Source organism: Marmota flaviventris, chromosome 6 (assembly GCF_047511675.1).
Source record: "Marmota flaviventris isolate mMarFla1 chromosome 6, mMarFla1.hap1, whole genome shotgun sequence".
In the NCBI taxonomy this organism is placed as follows: Eukaryota; Metazoa; Chordata; class Mammalia; order Rodentia; family Sciuridae; genus Marmota; species Marmota flaviventris.
Genome location: NC_092503.1, coordinates 99,037,891 through 99,060,869, shown reverse-complemented (window position 1 = coordinate 99,060,869; position 22,979 = coordinate 99,037,891). Strand labels below are relative to the sequence as shown.

General features: G+C 33.6%; 1 protein-coding gene across 1 annotated transcript in view; it reads left to right on the top strand.

Moving 5' to 3' along the window:
* Gfral (GDNF family receptor alpha like) overlaps positions 1–22,107 on the top strand; it is a 58,509-nt gene extending 36,402 nt beyond the window's left edge. Inside the window, exons 7-9 of the mRNA XM_071613807.1 lie at positions 19,794–19,889; positions 19,977–20,049; positions 22,044–22,107. Of these exons, the coding sequence (XP_071469908.1) occupies positions 19,794–19,889; positions 19,977–20,049; positions 22,044–22,107 (233 nt within the window). The remainder of the gene's footprint in view (positions 1–19,793; positions 19,890–19,976; positions 20,050–22,043) is intronic.
* The last annotated feature ends 872 nt before the right edge of the window (positions 22,108–22,979 follow it).

Here is a 22,979-nt window from a genome sequence, read left to right as displayed (position 1 = left end):
GGCAAGCTCCATCTGATAATATCAGGATGACAGAAGATTGTTCCCAGGAGATTTGTAGAACCAGCTGGCTTTCATGAAATACTAATATATAAACTCCTAAAAATGTGTATAGTCTTAAATAAAGACTGCTTCTAATTGTTACCTGTCTCTATCCTTCAATTTGTATAGCCCTATTTTTTACCCCATTGTCAATTGATGCCTATATTTGATATCCAGCTGCTGGCAAAACATTTATTCATGATTTTATTCATGATAGATGATTTATATGGCTGCATTTCATCTTGCCTTACATTTCATCTGTCTATTCCAGTGAAGGTCTGGATCTAAAATAAGTGACCATTTTTGTAGAAGGTCTTTTAAGAGCACACACACACACACACATAAACACATACACATGAAAGTGCATAATATGTTTTTTTATTTAGTTCTGAACTGCATAAAATTTACACTTATTTTTAGCAAAATAATTTAAAGTCTGTGACAGTGAGTTGATATAAGCTTAAATTCATGCTAAAATTCTTATCTTAATTTTTGTTGTGATCTCATTGCTGGTTATCTGAGAAAAAGAATTATAAATTCTGAATAAAAAATGAGCTAAGAGAATTGTGAAAGACATGTGCATTGCAAAAGTCTCTTTTTTCTTTCTCTGTCATGCATGTGCATACACACATACACACACACACACACACACATCATTCTCTTGTAGCCAATTCATATGTTAGTATTCCAGGAGCTTTATGTTAAGTTTTGGCTTTAAATAAATCACTTCATCTAGCCAAAACCGCTGACTTTTTCTTGGTTTCTACACAAAACTCTAATTCAAGTCTAGTTTCCTTCAAATGCAGTCCAGGTGCTAAAAAAGTCTTCTGGTTTTCCAAGGAACATTCAACAGAATTTTTCTACTTCGAGTTCATGTTTATAACATAGTCTCTAAACAGTCCAGTGTTTCGTATTTTCTGGATTAAAGTGGCTCCATGGTGAATTTGTAGACCATTAAATTCATAGACACTTACTTATAAATGTATGTTTTTCCTTTTAGAAATCAGCGATTATTCCTCTAGGATCGTGTTTTTCATTATTTGCAAACTCTTTTGAATTCTTTAGAGAACAGGCATGTGTATTTTAAGTCAGCAATAAAAAGAATAATAAAAACAAATAAAACATTTCTTAAAATGAGTTTAGTTACCACTAAATGTACAAATTTACATCCGTGGCAAATTCTGTAATGTTTGGCTTTTATACTCTTGAATTTATAGACTCAGAATTCTGGATATTTCTTTGGGTTTTGTCCTCAGGGATAAATCAGCATATTTAACCTTTATTAGCTTTCAAATCTAAAATATTAACCAAGCCCATTCTTCTACTCCCCTTCTCCCTCAAGCCAACTCTTGAATTTTGATTAAAAACCATGAACAATAATGTCGTGTTTTCAAGTGTTAATAGACCTTGTTAGACAGCCTTGGAAAGGTAACACACACCAATATGTCTAAAATGGAGATTAGAATAATCATCCCCAACCCAGAATGTTGGTACAAAGATTATGTCATTTAATTCATGTAAAGTATCTGTAATGTAGTAAAACTTTGTAAATAGTAACTCTTCCTGTATGATTTGAGGAATTTGGAAAATCATAGAAGCCAATAGGTTTACATAAACATTGTGATGTCACAGGTAGTATGGGAAGATAATTTCTGGAAGATCCAAGGTGTTGTATTTTCTCAGGATAGGTAATTGCTTAAATAAAATTTTATCTTTGAATAATTTTAGGGCAGATGCTCAAAGTAGACCAATCTATCCCAAACCTTATTGTGCATAAGAATCACATGATTTCTACTTAAAATGCAGATACTGATTCAGTAGATGTGGGATGGGGCTTTAGATTTGTGTTTCTAAAAATTTCCGAGGTGAGGCCAATGCTGGTGCAAAGATTCCTCTTTCAGTAGTAATGACATAGATTATCTCCTAGGATCATTTCAGGAAAAAAGTAATATATATATATATATATATATATATATATATATATATATATATATATATATATATATACAAGTTTTTTTATATATATATATATGGATATACGTATATACATATATACACACATATATATATATATATATGTAATATATATAGGTAATACTATACTAAGTTTTATATATAAGCTATTAAAAATACAGTAAACTGTTATGGTTTGGATCTGGAATGTCTTTCAAAGGCTCATATGTCTCTAGTGCAGCAATGTCCCGAGATGGGGCTTTGGGGAATTGATTGGGTGATGAGGGTTTTGACCATTGATGGCTAAATGCACTTATGGAACAAAAGACTTAGTTGGATGAACGAGGTCACTGAGGCATGCCCTGGGAGAATTTATCTTATTCTGGCCCTACACACACACACACCCACTCCCTCCCCCACCCCTGCTTCCTGGCTTCCTTGAGCTGAGCCATACCCTTCTACAAGGATATGTCTCACCTCCTACCCAAAGAAGTCCAGCCAGCTGACCTTGCACTGAATCCTCTGAAAATGTGAGCCAAAACAAATCTTTCCTTCTCTAAGTTGATCTTGTAAGATATTTGGTCATATCAACACATAAATCACCCTAATTGACATGATGTATGATGACCATCTAGTAATCTGTTTTTCATGTCTGCTGAGTATCTTAGTGTCATCAGAATTCAAGCAGATGTCCGTATAGTTTCTGTAAAACTCTTGAGGTAGTGACTTAAAGCCCTGGGTCTCAAACTTTAGCTATATTAGATCACATAGAAAGCTTGTTAATTACATGTTTTTGCATTTCCTCCCCCTAGAGTCTCTGATTCAATAGGCCTAAGATGAAACTTAGATGTTTGCATTTCTAACAAGATCCCAAATGATGTTGATGCAAGTACTACACTTTAATAAGCATTGACTTTAAGAAGCCATTCTTTACTTAAAATTAGCAAGAGCTAATTGTTCTTCCCAATCATCAATAGAATCATAAACTACATACCACCACAGGAGGAGCTATGATTACTTTGTGGTACCATCCTTAGTATCATGATCCTTAAATATTTTAAAATTTGCTTGCTCTGTTGGTGTAATAAAAATCTCCCCACCTCCCTTTTTTCCCCATACAATAAAATATCCCCAGAAAGAAAATCATTTAAAGAATATTGAGTTGATGTCTGGTTTTATTATGTATAAATATAATATTACTATATTCCAGATAAATTAATATCAAAATTGTCAGGTTACAAACATGAAAAAGTAGACTTTGATCACTAGAAGAATCCCCATTGGTTCCACAGCTTCATTGTTCACATTGGTTTCCAATGATATGATGGACTCAAGAATCAGAAAGTATCAGAACAGTGTCATCACCTGAGTTTCAGCAGTATAGTTTTCAATGTTGAGAAAGTAGTGCAGAATGTGTGCATTACAGTGAATGAAATTAGGCTTGGGGTTGAAGTGTACTCATCCTCTAGAGAAGACTACTTGTTGAAACACCCAAAATTCAACCTGAGTATATATGAGTGAATCATATTTCTCATGGTAACTTTGCAACATTAGAAGACAATTTGGTCCCAGCAGTTGGAATCTGCATCATAACTCCAAAAATAAAAAAAAAAACATAGGCCTTTAAGCATAGTCTAGATTTATCTGACTTCTCAAAGATAGTGGTGAGTGAATGAGACTTAGCTATAAGAGTATATGATGTGGAATTCTCCACAACAGCACACTCTGGGCTACCCTGGAAGGCACCAGTCTCTAGAATACAGAGGCAGACTACAGGTAAGCCTCATCTCTGCATTAAGTTTTATGTTTGACACCATATCTGGGGTTGGTGCTCTTTAAGCACATTATCAACTGCCTCAAAGAAACTGCAGAGTTAACAACCACAGGCCAAAAAAAGATCTTTAAAATTCTGCATTATTAACAACAGCATCAGGATCTGGACAAACTCTTGAAAATAATTTATTTAACCAACACACAAAAAATTTTTCCTCAGTATATCACTCTTTTGGTTTGTACTTTATCATTATGTCATAATAGTGGAATTCATTATATTTGTATATGCAAAATACACAATTTGGTGGATTTTATTCCCTAGTATCACCACTTTCCTTTTCACCTTTCTTCCACTGACCTACTCCCTCTACTATACTGGGTACTGGGTTTCTACTGGGTTTCTAGGTTCATGAGATCTTTTTTTTTTTTTTTTTTACATTTTTTTCCTCTGGCTTCCACATGTGAGAGAAAACAAGTGACCTTTGACTTCCTGAGTTTGGCTTATTTTACTTATTCTCCAGTTCTATTTTCCTTAAAATTATATAATTTCATTATTTATGGCCGAGTAAAACTCCATTACATTTTCTGTATATTGGATGGGTCCATCATTTGCTAGATGGACACTGAAGTTGGTTCCATATTTGGGCTATTGTGAATTGTGCTGCTATAAATATAACTATGCATGTATCACTGACTTTAATTCTTCTAGATAAATACTAAGAAGTGGTATATCTATTTTACATGGTGGGTCCATTCCTAGTTTTGTGAGGAACCTCCATACTAATTTCCACAGTAGTTGTATTGATTTACAGTCTCATCAACAGCATATCCGTTTTTATTCTTGATGACTGCTCTTGTAATGGAGTGAGATGAAATGTTATTTTTATTTGTGTTTCCCTGATTGCTGAAGGTTTTAAATATTTTTCACATAATTCTTGATCATTTGTATTTCTTCTTTTGAAAAATGTCTGTTTAGTTCATATGTCCATTTTTTGATCAGGGTCTTTGGTTGTTTTTTTTTTTTTTTTTGGTGTTAAGTTTTTGAGTTCTTTATGTATTCTGGATATTATTCCTCTGTCAGAAAAGTAGCTGGTAAAAATTTTCTCCTATTCTGTAGGCTGTTTCTTCACACTCGTTTCCTTTGCTGTGAAGAAGCCTTTTAATTTGATGCCATCTCATCCCTGGTTTCATTTCCTGAGCTTCAGAAGTCTTATTGAGGAAATCATTTTCTGTGCGTGTGTGTTAGAGTGTTAACTCTATGTTTTCTTTTAGAAGCTGCATTGTTTCTGGTCTGATTCCTAGGTCTTTGATCTACTTTGGGTTGACTTTTCTGTAGAGTGAGATATAGGGATCTAGTTTTCTTACACCCATTTGTTTAAAAGGCTGTTTTTTTCTCCAACGTATGTTTTTGGTACCTTTGTCAAGGATCAGATGATTGTAGTTGTGTGGATTTGTCTTTTTGTCCTCTCTTCTATTGGTCTACATGTACATTTTTATGCCAATATCATGCTGCATTTGTTATTATAGGTGTGTAATGTAAATTGAGATGGAAAATTGTGATGCTTCCAGCATTGCTCTGCTTGTTCAGAATCCTTTTGGCTATTATGGGTCTTTTAATCTTCTATATGAATTTTAGGACTTCTTTTTCTAGTTCTTTGAAGAATACCATTGGTGTTTTGATGGAGATTGCGTTGAATCTATAGAGTACTTTTGGTAACTTGGTCACTTTAATAATTTAATTCTACATGAGAGGTCTTACCATCTTTTTGTGTCTTCTTCAATTTTTTTTGTATTCAATAATTTTCATTGTAGATATCATTAACCTCCTTGTTAGATTTATTCATTTTTTTTTCTTTTTTAGGCTAATATAAATGAAATTGTTTTTCCGATTTTTTTAGTAGATTCATTATTGAGGTATAGAAAAGTAATTGATTTTTGTTTGTTGATTGTTGTACCCTACTATATTGTTAAATCTTTTTTTTTCTGTTCTAGAATTCTTTTGGTTGAGTTTTTTGGCTCTTCTAAGTACATAGGATCATATCTTCTACAAATTGTGACAATTTTACTTCTACCTTTTCTCTTTGTATCCCTTTTATTTTCTTCTCTTGCCTAATTGCTCTGGCTAAAATTTCAAGTGCTATTTTTAATAGGAGTATGCTGTGACCTGAATGACCATTAATTCAGAAACCAACAAGAAAATGATGAGGGATTAAGAAAGATACACAAACATTTAGAGAGAAAAGTGGGATCAGGTGGGACACAGATCTCTGATTGAGGACAATGACCCAGATCTGGCTCCACACGATTATTATATAGGTTTTATCATCAAAAGTCTATTTGTGAGAAAGTTTCTGCAAAGCAGGTAGGCTTGAAGGTCATAGCATTGACAAGACATTATGGTTATCTTGCTATGCTTTCTTTATCCCTAAGAGAGTCTGAGTTTCAAGGTTAAGACTGATAACTCTGAACCTTTGCATGGTGTCCTCAGGCTGGCATTGCCAGAGCAGCTGGGCAATGTTAACCAGTACCTTTACACAGGGGATTCCCAGTGTGAGTGCACCACCACAGCCATGAGGCAGACACCTTGATCGACATCACTGCTCCCCATAGAAGTGGTAAGAATAGACATCCTTGTCTTGTTTCTAATTTTAGATCCCCCATTCAGAAAAATGATGACTTCAAGTTTCTTTTATATAGCCTTTATGATGTTAAGTTCCTTCTATCTCTAGTTTCTTTAGTATTTTTAACATAAATGGTTGCTGAATTTTGTTGAAGGCTTCTTTTTGCATCATTGAGACAATCATGTGGGTTTTGTCCTTAATCCTTTTTAGGTAATATATTCTATTTACTGATTTTTATATGTTGAAATTTTTTTGGGGGGTCTCCATACCAGTCATCTCAGCATTGTTAAATAATGACATGGAGAAAATTGAATCTATATAAGCTATAATATCCTTAAAATCGAGGATTGGTGAATATCTAAAGATATTAATTGCCCTTTCAAAAGTACCTCCTGATCATGAATGCTAGATGCCCTGATGTCTGTTTTCTCATGGTCCTAATCAAGGACTTACCATGTGCCATGTTATATGACTTAATTGATTGATTTAATTTTCACAACCAATATATGAAATACTCTTTTTTTTTTTTACACTAGAGGACACTAGTGTAGCTAGAAGGTAGTAACTTATCCAGATCAGACAGAAGTCAACAGATCCAAAATTTAATGAAGGCTGTTTGGGGCACGAGAAACTAACATTTTTTAACTACTACATTATACTCCTCTTATCTATTGATGTGAAGTTTATAATTGTTAATTAATTATAAAATTTATACCTCCAAGGGGCCATGTGTGTATGTAACAAAAGAATCCTTGAACAACGTGTTTTATGAGAGGGGATTATTGTATCATGAAGAACAAGAGCCTAGGAAATGAGTTTTTTCTTAGCTCCACCAGATGGTATAGAGCAAATCAGTTATCCCCTCCCTAGACCTCAGATTTCTCACATAACTAAGTTTGGGTAATGGTGTCATAAAAGTAGATGACCTCTGATAGTAGATGTGCCTTAATATTCTTGAATTAAGCAACTGAGACTATGATGGAAGAATGTATACTTTCAGGATGCATCCATACTATCTATATATAAGGTGAAAGAAAGTCCAAGGGTCATGCCAAGAACTTTTCCTTTCAATCGGTACACTAAAATTTAAGAAAGCCTGGATCATTTCTTTCTTTATCCTCGTAAAACTACTCATTCTTTCAGATACCTACACTGAGATTTGGAGTAAAAGCGTTTTCTAATGTCACATCACCTTTTATTGCTTTGTCTTTCAAATTCTCAGCAGGCTTATAAATACTGTGTTCCATGATCACAATAGGACATGTTCTTTTACTGCTTAGATGTTCAAATCTATAAGACTGCATAATTTTTAGCAATTTTGTTGTTTGCTCTACGCATAATTTTTAGCAAGGAACACATAATTTCTGCCTAAGGTACACTCAAAATATAAGGTGGAACTTTGTCATCTACAAATCCAATAAGTTGCCACTTTGACAAGGCACTGTTGTGTGTGTATACATTTAAGTGAATATGAGTGTATTTGTTTATTTTTATTTTTGTAAATCCATTTGAATAGGGAATTTGCTTTCATTTGGCCAATTTAAAAACAGATTACAGAGAAAGACCTGGCTTCCTTTTATCTTTCCAAAAGTTGACTGAGAGGCATAATATCTGGTTGCAGCTTGTACCTTTGTTGGCTAAGATCCAGTCAGATACTCTAAGGAATTGTCTGGCTGATTTTTTTTTCTTAGGGCCTTTCAAAATTCAGAACTGTCTCAAGAGAACAGACATGAGCAGTGCGGATGGAAGGGATCGCTCCTAAAGATGTAGCTCATTCCAATAGATACAAATGCTGGCTTTAGTTGTTTTACCACTAGGTTTTCTTGCACACAAAAGTTCCCAATAAAATCCAGCTGGTTCAAATTTTGTCTGCAGACCTGAAGCCCAGCAAATTTGGCTTGGCTTCTTATTTTGTGAAAAATGCTTCACACGGCTGTAATTTGGAAATATTGAAGTATACAAACCCTCAACAGAAACAACAGGAGAACAGCTGTCTCGCACCTTCACTGTCTCCCAGCTCTGCTCTTAAAGGCTTGGGCATTGTGAAGGGAGAAGGAAAAATCTGCCACTGAGCGTGAAATATATAAATAATCCATGACTACCTTTGTTGTTTGCTCTTCGTGAAAATAGAAAGATTAAAGAGTTGTCAATGATGAGTGAGACAACTTGCTTTTTTGGCATTACTAGAGAAGAAAGCAGCACTTAAGATCATGGAGGGACTAAAATAACAAAACAATATTGCTACAATTTGAACAATAATAGGCTTTAGGAGGTGCAAGCATTGTGTTATCTTTTCTATTTTCCACCCTGTGCTTTTGTTAGCTTCATACAATCCCCTTGTTGCCTATAATTAGGGATGGAGTTAGTGCCAAAGCTGCATAAAATAAGTAGTCTTTCATTTATATTTTTGTGAATCATGATTGTGTATGTGAAGCCATAAAAATCATTTATTATGAGCATGTGAATTCCTGGCTTAAACAGCCAAGTATTCTTGTGACAACAGTATAATAGCATCAGATGTATTCCCATAAAACACCATATGTGGGCACTTAGTAGTTACTGCCCTGGCACCTACATGCTGGGATATCATCTTAAAGAGGAACTCCTAAGGGGGAAAAAAAAGAATGTTGGTACACAGACAAACAAAGTGTCTTCAATGAGATAGGTTAGCAACAACTAAGGATTTGCTAGGAATCCATTGGTGATGGCAATAGTTCATCTTCCATTAGAATCAGAGTCATCAAGCCTTTTGCTAGTGTTCTTTTCATGGATTCATGAAAATCATTTACAGCTCTGCAAACAGTAAATATTCTCCCAGTCTAAAGCTACAAGAATGCTCTAAAATCACAAAATACTAGATTTTGAAATCTAGTAAATTATAATCGGTGCCCAGTGTAAATTTATTCTTCTCATCCATTACTCTTTGGAAAGCACATATATAGGGCATGTGGTATAAATCACAGCACATACATTGGTTTTCAAACTAGATAAAATAACGTGGAGTGGTTAGAGCTGCTTCTTAGCACATGAGAGCATTTAGTCATGTTATGAAGGGTGCCTCTGTGACAGAGGCTATTCCTCTTTGTCTATTTCTTTGCTGCTGCTGCTGCTGTTCCAGGATGCAATGGTTTCATTTGGTGGCCGCTACAGTTGCTTAAGTTTTCTTGTCTACCAGTGGGCATCAAGTTTGTCACAATGCTGGTGCTGATGTTGTAATCTTACATTAGAACCTGAGTCAAGTGGCCAGACACTCCTGGTAGGAAGATGACAGGGACTTTCAAATCAACTCAGTTGTGAAAGGAAGCCAGAACCCACTGGTTCCTGATTGTATATCTACTTTAGTGGGAAAGCAAACCTGAAAAGTGGAAAGCCATATAAATCAGTTCTCAAGATGCTCAAGATGTTGTTTTTTTTTTTTTTTTTTCCCCAAGGAGTGACTTATCTTAGTAACACACTGTGACATATTACTGGGGTCTTTGGGAGAAGATGAGGCTGCTGGTGTTTTAAGTTTCTAGGCCAGCAGTGATTCAGAATCTGCATTTCTATTCACCCAGTCTTCCTAGTGTAACAGAATGTCTAAAACTCACAATGGTATTTTGTTTAACTCCATATGGTAGTTATTACCTTGGAAATGTACACTAACCATATGTCTACAACCCTAATAGCTACTTCCAACACTTCTACATGGATGCTTTGACCCAGTCAATTTTTCTCACTATTTTTTTGGCCCAAACTTTCAGCATGCCTACCATACAATGCAAATATTGTCTTTTAACTGTTTTTGTTCTTTTAATACTTCTGGGTAGCTAGATGTAAAGGAATTTTTAAAGTGGTAACATTTCTTCTGATCCAAATAGATACTTTTTTGTTGTTTTTGTTTTGTTTTGTTTTGTTTGCAATTAGTAAAATTGGTTTAGCAGTTACCATCCTTGTATCTGGTTATTCTCCACCTTTTGCTTATTTTTTAAAGGACTTTATCTGTTTTACAGACCTTTCTTCCCTGTCTTTTCTCCATCCCTCTTCTCTCAAGAACTTGTATCACACTAGCATCAAGTAATATGGTTTATAGCATGAATCCTCTCTTTCAGCTCCAAAAATCATGTTTTCCAATCTCTACTGATGGTTCTCCTTCCTGATTATACATTGAGGATGTCTGAAGGGATTTTGAAATGATGGATGCCTAGTACTTTATCTGTACTTCTCCCTTGACCTATTACATCAAAACTACCATGATATGAATTCTGAATCTTTAAGTGCTCCATAGTTAATTCTCTTATGTGACCCCTATTAGAACACATTTTTCTGATTATACAATTATAGCTTCTATTGTGTGTCTACTCTCCATGAAAGACTTTACAGCCTTGCCTTGCTTAATCTTCATAAGAAGCCATTAAGTATTATTATACTAATTTAGTAGAATAGGAAACTGGGGCATAGAAGACTTAAAAAAAGAAATAAAGAAAAATTAGTCCAAGCCAAACATTAAACAAATTTTAACAAAGGGTCTTTAATCCATAGCTGGAAGTCCAAGGCTGCCTCTTTCCATTTTGCTTTTTTACTCCATGTGACATTCTATGGTCTATATTTACCAGTAACCTACTTTTATGTATATTTTTCTTATTATGTCTTTGTGTGGTTTATGTAAAGTGTAAAGGCAGCTGGAAAATCTTTATTTACAAAGGGGCTAATCTCTTGTATTGTAATTCATTGTGAAGATATTCACAAATGATAATAATGTCCTGATCTAAATTGATTGGGGTATAAAATCCCAGCAGATATAATGATGCAACACATAGTACTTATTTTTGAGAATAAGGTGAACTTGAAATGGTACAGAACATAGTAGCACAAATAAAAGAATATATAAAGGGACAAAATATGTGCTTAGCACAAAGTAAGTGCTTGACAAAATTTATCATTTTACAACTCAGGTTTACTTGATATGCAAATTGAAGAGTTGGTTAAATAAAAAAAATCTTAGGTTCATGAGATGACAGGATGATTCAGAAAATATTTGGAGTGAAAATGAAACAATAAAAACATGCAGCTGGTGCCTTTCATCAGATTTTTAAAATTTTTTTATTTGTTTCAATTAGTTATACATGACAGTAGAATGCATTTATGCATTTTGATATATCATACATAAATAGAGTACAATTTCTCATTTTTCTGATTATACATGTTATAGAATCATATGGGTCATGCAGTCATATATGTACATAAGGGAATAATGTCTGTTTCATTCTACTATTCTTCCTAACCCCATACCCTCTCCCCTCCCCTCCCTTCATTTCTGTCTACCTAAAGTAACTCTATTCTTCCCTAGTGTTCCCCCACCCCCGCCCGCTCATTGTGAATTAGCATCCATATATTAGAGCCATATATTCAGCCTTTGGTTTTTTGGGATTGGCTTATTTTGCTTAGTGTGATATTTTCCAGCTTCATCCATTTACCAGCAAATGCCATAATTTCATTCTGCTTAAGGCTGAGTAATATTCTGTTTTTTATATGTACCACATTTTTTTTCTCTCTCTCTTTTTAGCTTTAATTAATAATTAATTAATTTTTATAAGGTGCTGAGGATGGAACCCAGGGCATCTCACATGCTAGGTGAGCACTTTACTACTGAGCCAAAATCTCAGCCCACACCATATTTTCTTTATCCATTGTGTTAGAAAGATTTTATAAAGAATATCTGCAGAGAGAATGTCTGTAGAAGGCACTGTGATTTGAAGATTCCTCTCATTGATTTTTAACAATATGTTCTGTGTTAGTTAGATATTGTCTCATTTAAATAAGGGTGCAGAGCCTCAGTAACTGGCTTAAAATGATTGAGCTAGAATGAGACACAGCCAGGTTTTAGTCCATATTTGATTTTTAATTTTTTCTACTATGTTCTGCATCATTTTGCTGGTCAACAAAATTACTTTTGTTTTAAGTATATCTTTATGCTTTATCTGCTCTCTTCCCTGACTTTACTACCTATTGTATTTTTATCTTCTCATGCCTAACTTTCTGCTATAGCATCACAGTTAGATCTCACCAACTAAACCATCCTATAAAGCATAGCTAGACTGTCAAATCCTGCCTTGTTCTGCTATTTCTATGTGCAGAAGCAGCCATTGCTCTTCATTACTCCTATTTTTATTCTTCTCTAAACTCTTCATCTTCCAAGGACACTTAGAACAAATCAGTCTTATTTCCTACCAACCACACAATGTGCACTTTTCTCCTGGTTGTCTCTTGCTGATTCCCCTCACTTAATTCACATTACTCCTCATACTGGGAACTAGACTGAAAGCTTCATGACAGCAGAGTCATGGATCATCCTGTGACTATATCCCCATGTTGATTATCATGCTGCTACCTTTGAAATAGGAAGTAATTACTTAGCTAGGCAGTCTTTGCTCAGGTCCAAATATGATGGTTTCTGTAGCATGCTTCTGTGGACATTGATAGGTGACCAAAAATAAATGATCCATGAACTCCTTCTGGTTCTCCTAAAATGGGTCTCCTAAGTATACAGCAGATTCTAAACTCTTCATATCCCATGAGACTGTACTGAGAAATTGAAGAATGGCAGATTAACTGGCAGCAAAAGTGAAATTAATGTTCTATCATACCAACCTCTCTAAGGGACAATAAGAGTAGCATTTGGGAGGTAAAGCATCTTCCAAACCACAGGGGAAAGATTTTCTTAGCTCCCACGAAGAAAGAACAAGAGAAATTATGGTGCCAAGTGCTTAATAAATGCAAGGATTATAAATTAGCGTTTATATTGGACACAGATATTGTCAGTGTGGTGTTCTCTGGTTTTCCACTGACTAGGTAGAAAAAGAATACTCAGTAAGCATCTTATATCTGCCCCAAATATATACTGCTTGTCTACCAGGCATGTGATTTGTATGTATTACTCATATTTTCCAAGATTATTTTTCATGGATTTCCAAATATATCCCCTGGAGAAAAGAGATTTAGGTATAGTCCAATCTGTTATATTAAAAATCTAGAAAATGCAACAAAAAAGAGCACATAAATTGTCTTACACAAATTTTCCATCTTTAATTTGCATAGCACATAAAACTATAATAGAGAAATATTATTTCATGTTCAACAGTTTGGAAAACTCTGACTTTTCTAAAAAGCTTTGAATTTACTGTGTCCTTCCCAAATCAGATTTCTGAAATACACAACAGAGGGTCCTACTTCAGAAAATAATCTGGGAGGACCTTTCCAAGGAAGTGATCTTCAGGTGCACACTTGAAGAAAGACAGAAGTCTACTCTAGAATGAGGCAAGAGCAGATGTCATGTGCTCCTGCAAGAGAGAGGACTTAGTGTCCAGGCTTCTATTGTCTGGAATAAAATATCCAAAGAAGAGAACACTGGAGAGGTCAGTCAGTCTTATATTATGTAGGACCTTCTAAAAATGGCAGAGTTCTTAGATTTACATTTAGTTTCAATGAAAAGCCATTTAAAGATTTAATTAGGAAAGGTACACTATTTGATTTGGATTTGAATAATTTTGAATGCTGTTGATTAGAGAAAGAAAGGCAGAAAGATAAATTAAGATTATTAGGAATATTTATTGAGGCAATTTTAATGATATATGATGATGACTTTAGCTAGTTCAGTGAAGATGGCAATGAAGAAGAACAGAATTAAGACTTACATTTAGATCTAGCATATGCCATGCCCCTACCCCTAGTTTTATACCCAGCACAGCGTCTCTCTCTCTCTCTCTCTCTCTCTCTCTCTCTCTCTCTCCATACACACACACACACACACACACACACACACACACACACACACTCACACACACACTTTTCATATTCTTATACACATAAAAATATAATTAATGGAACTAATTGGCTACTAGGGCATGTGACTGAGAGAAAGGGGAAAATCAAGAATGATGTCTAGATTATTTGAATTATATGGTTCTGTTGTATTATTTACTGAGATGAAAAAATATAATTAGAGAAATTTATTTGGGTACAAGCAAAATCGAAATTCAGATTGTGACTTGTTAAATTTGATATAGCTCTGATATACAAGCAAAAATATCAAGAATGAAGCTGGATATAAATCTGTATTTTGCTTAAAGTCATTGGAAAATTATTAGATTTTTTTATTGCAGAGAAGAACCAGGACTAAATTTCTAAACACCCCAGTATTTAGAAATCGGGACTAGCAGAAATCTATAAGGAAAAATAAATTGAAATGGCTAAGATGGCTTTAGGTGACATTTACAGAATCATTTCAGAGGATGAGTGTGGGTAAAAATTTGTTTGGAAATGTTGCTCAGTAAATTGGGGCGAAGAAGGGAGAAAGATGTAATAGACAGTTCTTTCAAACATTCTGGCTAAAGAAAGATAATCACAAGCCATAGTTGTTTTTTAATATCCTTATTGATGCATTATAGTTGTATATAATAGTGGGATTTGTTGTTGCATATCCACACATGCACACAATATAACAATAAATTTTGGTCAATATCACTCATCAGTATTTTTCTTTTCCCTCTCCTCCTCCCTCCCTGCAAGTTCCTGTCCTCTACTCTACTGATCTCCTTTCCATTTTCATGAGACCCCCTTCCCCCATCTTTCTTTTTCTTTTTCCTCTCTAATTTCCCTATATGAGAGAAAACATGAACCTTGGCCTTCTGAGTTTGGTTTACTTATCTTAATATAATAGTCTCAAGTTCCATCCATATTTCTGCAAATGACATAATTTCATTTTTCTTTATGGCAAAAAACTCCATTGTGTATATATACTACATATATCTATTCATCCATTGATGGACTGTTGGCTGTTTCCATAGTTTGGTTGTCGTGAATTGTGCTGTTATGAATATGGTTTTAAAAGTTCATTTTTATATTGATAATTTAATGGAGTGGTGTGGGATTCTCTCAAAATGGCTAGAAAATGTATTACTGATAAGTGGGAGGGAATAGAGGAAATAGGAAAGTCCCCGAGACATCATCTTCAAGGTCATCTTCGGCAGTAAAAGCAAAGGCAGCAAACTTGGTGTATTTGATAATGAGAAAGCAGCTGTGGGTAGGTCACCTCTTAATCTCCAGTATCTGTCAACAGTAATTTTTACAATAGTTGTTGAAGAAAGATAAGAAAGAAAGAAGAAAGGAAAGAAGACGAGGAATGAGAAAGAGAAGGAGAAAAAAGAACCAGCAAAGGAATCCTTTCTTCGGTTTTCCCCTTCCATTCTTATTACAGTTGTGCATTATTTCTCATAATGGTCCCCCAGAACTCTGTTAACCTAATAATAGTTTTTTCAAATATTTATTTTTTAGTTATAGGTGGACTATATGTGGTGCTGAGGATTGAACCCAGTGCCTCATGCATGTTAGGCAAACACTCTACCACTGAGCCACAATCCCAGCCCCTCTGAGCCACAATCCCAGCCCCATAATAGTTTAATTTTCTAAAAAAATCTTGCAAACATAAATATCATTAGTCTTGTTTTGCAATGCAAAAACTAGGCTCAAAAAATTATTGACTTTCTTCACTTTTCTTAGATATCCCTAATCCAGTGCCCAACATACTTACTCTTTGCCCATCAGTAAAGAGATTTGATGGGTGGAATCAATCTCCTGGCCATATAATCACTTAACCAATTTTTATTGGTTATTGCTGCTATTCTTTGCAGCAGGGACGATGAATTTACATTTTAAGAAATGAATGATGAAACATATATAATTTATGTGAAGACATTTAACTAATGTTAATTCAAACTATAACAAACTAAACATTATACAGCAGTAGATATGTTATTTCAAGTGTGAAAGTTGAGAATAGATGCTTTTTTAACCATTAGATAATTGCTTGAGCACAGCATTGTAATAGCTTAATTCTGTTATTGTAAGTTAGATACATTATCTATTCTCAAGAAGGTTGCTGAATAAAAAGTTTCCACAACACATTTCTCCTTTCTCCTGCAGATTTGCTAGTTTGTACAGGAAAGACATAGTAAAATTATATACATTTTCTCCATTTAAAAACTCAATAACTTAAAAAACTTTTTTGATCATATCATCATTCCAAATAATGTTTTGAGACTTTCTGAAATGCATATTTAAGTTTTTTCCATGTTTTCCCTATTCTCAAACAGTCTATGAAAATAACTATATAAGCCAGCCGGATAAATCTTGCACTTCTCAAAAAAGGTGGTCATTAGTGAATTTTCTATTTCAAATTAAGATATCAGAAATCTATCTGGACAATCAATGGTACTGTCATTTATATGTTTGTTCATTAAAAAAATATTTGTACATTAAGAACCTCCACATATAAAACATGAAGTTGTAAAAGTTATAAAATATAGAGCAAATTATTCCCATCATTATCTTACAGTTGTCTTTATTACTAACTAGCTCTCTTAGTACATTTATGATATAAAAATTACTGCTCCATTTTGGAGATATATTTTCTTCATTAAGTTCATTATAGACATAGGCAGTTTCCCCCCAAGTTGACTCTTCTAAGTTATGACTTAATTAAAATGAAATGAAAGCTTACAAATTTGCAGTTTGAAGTATGTTTAATTTCTTAAATGATTTTATTTCAAATATACTGGCATTTATTTTTAAACCATTGCTTTGTATCTGATCTACACACCTTTTACAATGCATTTATCATTCTATAAAAACTAAAGAAAGCAGAATTTTAAGCCTCTGAAGTTCTCAGTCACCATTAAACAAGGATTTTGAAAGAAAAAAAAGATAGAATTGATTGCATTTCTCCAACTCATTTAGGGGGGAGAATACTACTTAAATTTGTTCCTAATGCAAGGTTGAAATTAATCTTGATTTCCCATCAAATGTATAGGGATTTTATATTACAGTGCATAATAGTATGTAATTCCTCTTGGGTATAAGTTAAGATAAACAAGTCACTGACAGTGTTTATCTATAAATATAGCAGATGGTGTGGGACTGAGGTTGGTAATCAACTCTGCTGACTTTAATTTCATGGTTATAAAACACTGTAAACCTCACTATTTATGAGAGGTAGGCAAGAATCTCCAATGGGCTTCAGTAGCCAAGAAACCCTCAGCAATATTAATCTCTCTAACTGATATTTGGTATCCTCCCAGGGTGTAATATTTAAGATTGTGGGGCGATTGCTAGACACGTTCAGATTTTCACTGGGATCATTAGCTAGCACTTCTGTCATTGATCTATTATGACTTTGTTAATGAGTTCCATGTGAGTGAAATTTAGTGAATGAGCCAATTCTTCCTAATATTTGCTAGGTGAATGGTTAACAGTTACTTTAAGAAGTTATATATCTAAACAATGGCCTAATTTGTCAAAAAGAATGCTTTTTTTCTGACGTTAAGGTAAGTCAAATTATGATACTACTCAGACCAAATGTACTTAGGGACAGAATTTCATAAACATCATAATATTGTTTGAATAGTCAATATATTTTATATATATATATATATATATATATATATATATATATATATATATATACATACATATATGCCATGTGTCTGCCTAAAACTTTACAAAAATCATATAATTTATGAAGAAATCAAAATATTTATTCATCATATTTTCAATTGATATAAATATAATATTTTAAATATATTTTATTCTAATCATTCATTTCACTAAAAATCTATATGTTCAACTTTATTAAATTCTTACAAAAAAAGAACATTATTATAAAAATATTATTTGAATTGGTCAGTTTTTCCATTCCAATCTTATAGTGAATAACAAAATTTGTCTTGTAAACATGGGTGTATTAAAAAAAAATCTAAAATCATACCCCTAATACATATATATTTTGAAAAGTTTGATTTTTCAGTTTTCAATAAATTTTTTAAGTATGATGAGCTAATGTGCAACTTGAAGGCTAAAAATTTTTGAGGTGAACATTTTTTAATTTGATATCAAAATTTAAATCCAGAGCCTGTGTGTATGTATGTATATATATATATATATATATATATATATATATATATATATGGAGAGAGAGAGAGAGAGAGAGAGAGAGAGAGAGAGAGAGAGAGAGAGACTGCTGAGCTACCTCCGCAGCCCAAGAATGAGCTTTCTAAGAACCAATCAGTACTTTTCTAGTTCTTGTATTGCTTCTCCTCAACCCACTCTGGAAATTTTATACTGAAATTCCAACCTATCTGTTAACTGATTATTCCTAACATAGAGCTCAACCTCTGGGTTTCAAGGGATTCTGAACAGCAGCAATCGAGGGGAGAGAGATTTGGGTGGAAACTTTGATAATATTTTTTCTCATCTCTGTCCCTACTCAGAACCTTTGTCACTAGTTTTCATTGGATGTAAGACCTCACTATTTAACTCATTTCTGTAAACAACTGTCTACTCCTATTTCCAGGTCCTATATAACCTCTAGATCAGAGAACACCAAAGCCTCTCTGTATTGGAGGTTTTCCCTCACTTTCCTTTCCTTTTCTTTCTATTCTCTTTTTTCTTTCTAAATGCCTCCAATTGAACTGAATTATCATCATTGAAGAAATTGATTATTGGGCTATTGGTTATATTCTATATTTGTATGTGTGTTGTGTTGAGTCAAAAGTTGGGGTGATTTTTTTTTGAAGTGATCAAAAAAAAAAAAAAAACCCAGCTAAAATATATCCATTCATTTTTAAGATGATATCTTCTTGTCTTTAAAGAGGAAAAAACAAAGAAAAGAACATATCCCACAGAGAATGATTTCTTTTTAAAACCTGGCTCCTAGGAAGCATGCTCTCTAGAGTTGTAAGCTTACTAGAAAACAGTGGGAGCATATTTCACAGGGACTAGGAAAAGGCCCCAAGAAGACTGGGGCCTCAGAGTGACTTAAAGTATCCTCTCAGGGTGTCTCAACAGTGGACTGAAGGTCTCACAGGCCAGAGTGGGGTGTGGTGTAAGCCTGGGTCAAAGGGAAACAGAACATCATAGATAAACAAAGGCAGGTATTATAGTGTCTGAGCAGAGGAACAAGTGGGCATTTAGTTTAAGGACTCTCCTTTATGTGTACTCATTTGTGGATCTTAGTGAAATAAGACATTCTTAAAAGCACATTAAAACAATCACTTTTATAAAGAAGAAATCTTTCTCAATATCCCAATGGATAGCATTAAGTTACTGTCTTGGGTACAATGAGTAATAAAATATAATCATTTTTAACTAATCTTGTTTTGAAAAAGTTTCTATAAAGAAATTATCTGACTAAAAGGAGGAGGGAACAAACTTAAAAGTTAAGGTGTTCCTGATTACATGCAAATTATCAAATTTATTAAAATAGCATCATTGAAATAAATTGTTGCCTTTTAATTTTAATATTAAGCAAATTATAATCAAGGGGACAAATACACCATATTTAAAAACTTGAATCTCACTTTTGTCATTTTCTTTCAGATTACCCAATGCTGTCTAATTTCAAGGGCATTGCATTGTATAAACGAAAACATGCCAAGGAAATTACTCTAACTGGATTTCATTCCTCCTTCAATGGTCAGTTAAAAAAATATGTCCCCTATAATACTTTTATTATTTATCCCCTGTAAAACTCCAGTGATCTTTAAAGTCTTTTATTCCTAGGGCAAGTCATCTATGCTGTGATGTGCATGACAGTCACCTGTGGAATCCTTCTCTTGGTTATGCTCAAGTTGAGGTAACTGAACATAACTCAGAAGGGAAGGGCTGGAGGGAATCATTTAGCTGTGTTAAAGCACATTTCACAATGGGTGAGCTTACACAGGCCCTGAGAATGAAAGCTTCTCTGTTAAGACATGCTAAATCAACTTTTATGTGAGATAGGTCCATGGAAACATTACTCATGGTCTTCAAATGTAAGGGAAATGTGATCATTGGGGATTTTCTTACACTGCATTTTACAAGCACATATGCATTGCATGTTGCTTCCAATTAAACTGTTATCAGTATTTCCTCTTGGTTTTTGTGCAAAATACAAATGAAATTTTGTTATATTTTTATTCAAATTATATGTAGAATCAGTGAACTCAAATAACTAACCTATTGTGTATCTCAAAAAGTTTTTATTTACCTAAGATGATGAGGCCTCACAGCATACCCATAGAAAGACATAGTCATTACCTAACATTAGTTGATTCTTTCCAAATCATTTTCCTTGAGAGCATTCATGACTAGAGTATTGTAATGCTCCATCAAGTCTGAGACTTTTAAGGCTAGAGACTCAATCAAACTCTAGACTTCTGAATTTAGGGGATTTAAAACATTTAACTTATTTAGTTTTGACAAATAGATACAAGATGATATGCACTAGTTTACCTTCCATTAAAATATAACTTCATATTTAAATATCAATCATTTTCATTTGCTTTTACTTTATGCATGTGTATATGTATAATTGGAGTATCATAAATGCTAATGAAACAGAGAGTGCATTTACATACATCTGTAAATATACTTATATACACATAAACTATATCATTAAGATTGGACATAGACAGGAAACAAACTATTGGCTATTTCTCTGATATCTTGACATCTGACATTCACACAGACTGGCTCAGTCACCTGCACAATGCACATACACATATTGCTCCTCAGAAACAACCTGAGAAATCCCAGATGAACAGGCCTTGACACCCAGGAAAAGACAAGGGAAGACAGAAGCAGGGGAGTGTGTAACAATAGCAGAGGGTGAAGTACAGAAGAGTATATGTTCTGCTGAAAGACATTTCAATTTATTTATTTTTAAATGCAATGCAGCTAAAGAAAGTATATCTACTTATTGGATTCAATCCTGCTAAGTGTTTAATATGTTGTTTACCAAAAGCAGTACCAAATAATCTGCTTTTTTCCAAGACCTTAAAAGTTTTATTTCTATGAGAAGCTATTATATGGGTTCTAACATACAGTTTAAAGGCCAAGTAATTAAGGCCTATTTCTAAGGGAGAAAAGTACCATTTGGAATTTATTACACTTTATTTGGTTTGAAATATTTGAGAACATTGCTCAGCTACTCTACTTGCTTAGACATTCAATGACAAATCTATTGTTTCGGAGAAACAGTTTTCTGTCCCAACAGAGCTCCTGTGTTAAGGGTCACTGATCTTTACTTCTTAGCCACATAGGTAAAGTATAAAGTTCACCCTAGCCACATGGGCCTGTGAGTTTTTACTGATGATATTGTACCACAGATAAATCACATGTAAGCTATACATAATTCCCAATGAATTAACTGTGACTTCACCTCTTTCTTTGCCTGCATAGGAAGGCCTATCCCTGGCAGGTCCAATGGTACATACCTGTAATCCCAAAGATTTGAAAGGTTGAGGCAAGAAGATCACAAATTTGAGGCTGATTTGAGCAACTTAGTGAGACCCTGTCTCAAAGTAAAATAAAAAGGAGACTTGGGATGTAGCTCAGTGGTATAAACAGGAGGAAAAAAATAAAACTAGAGAGAGAAGAATAAGAAGAAAAATGACAATATGGATATTACAGTTAAATATATGATAGTCCTTAGAAACACATTAGAATATTTTGTAACTGGGACTTTACATTTGGAAACTTATTTTTCCCCATTTTAAGCACAGACTTCAACCAAAACAAGTATATTTGTAAAATACTTATACTAGCATACTATTGACTTTTGCTTTTGCTTTTACATAGACTCTACAGAATATCAAGTCAAACAAGAGATTCTCCACCAATCCAAATACCTGGAGGAGTCATCATTCATTGAGTCACAGATCATTAACAGCCACTTTCTTTAAAGCAAGTCTCTGTAGCCAGTCAATGGAATGCTACAACCATCATTAATAAGGAAAATATTAAGATGAATTTAATGTATTAATTATAAAATGTGAGGTATATGACATGAGGATCATAGATTTATTTTTTTCTTAAGAAAATACTCTATTAAATGCACTAGTAGAGAATTAAAGTTTCCCTTGGAGACAAAAGATGTTAATCAAAATTTCATTTTGTTTTTATGATGAATATAAATGCACATAAAATTAACTAACTACATTAAAATATGAGATTATAGTTAACAGGTTGTTTTATCTGATCAATTTTATTGGTTTCTATTAGCTTGTCAAAATGGAAATGTTAATAAGAATACCCAACACATCTGTGAGTTATATAGTCTTACCTATTTTTAAAACATTACCTAGATCATTAGCATTAACTTCAATTGCCTAAATGTTTGGTTAGATGAGAAATCTTAAAAGTCAAAATGATATCTTGGAATTTTTGTTATTTGAATATTTTTGAATTTTACTTTTTAAATTTGATGTCTTTATAGCCATAAAAATGTAAAGCAACTACATTAGATAACAAAAGTCAATGTGTATTTCAATAATGATGTATTTTGATTGTGAATTTATTTTTATGTTAATTTTATGAATTTCTGCAATAATAAAGTAATACTTTAATTTCTATTTTCTGTATTGCTTCTATACTGCTACTTTTGACTTGGTTTAACATCAGGGTATAATTGTGACCAGTAAATTATGGAAAAGATGTTTATTAGTTCAATTTTTGTTATATATGTGTAGTTCAACTGTCTGCAATCATATCAGTACTGCTCATCCAGAATACCAATGAAGTTGT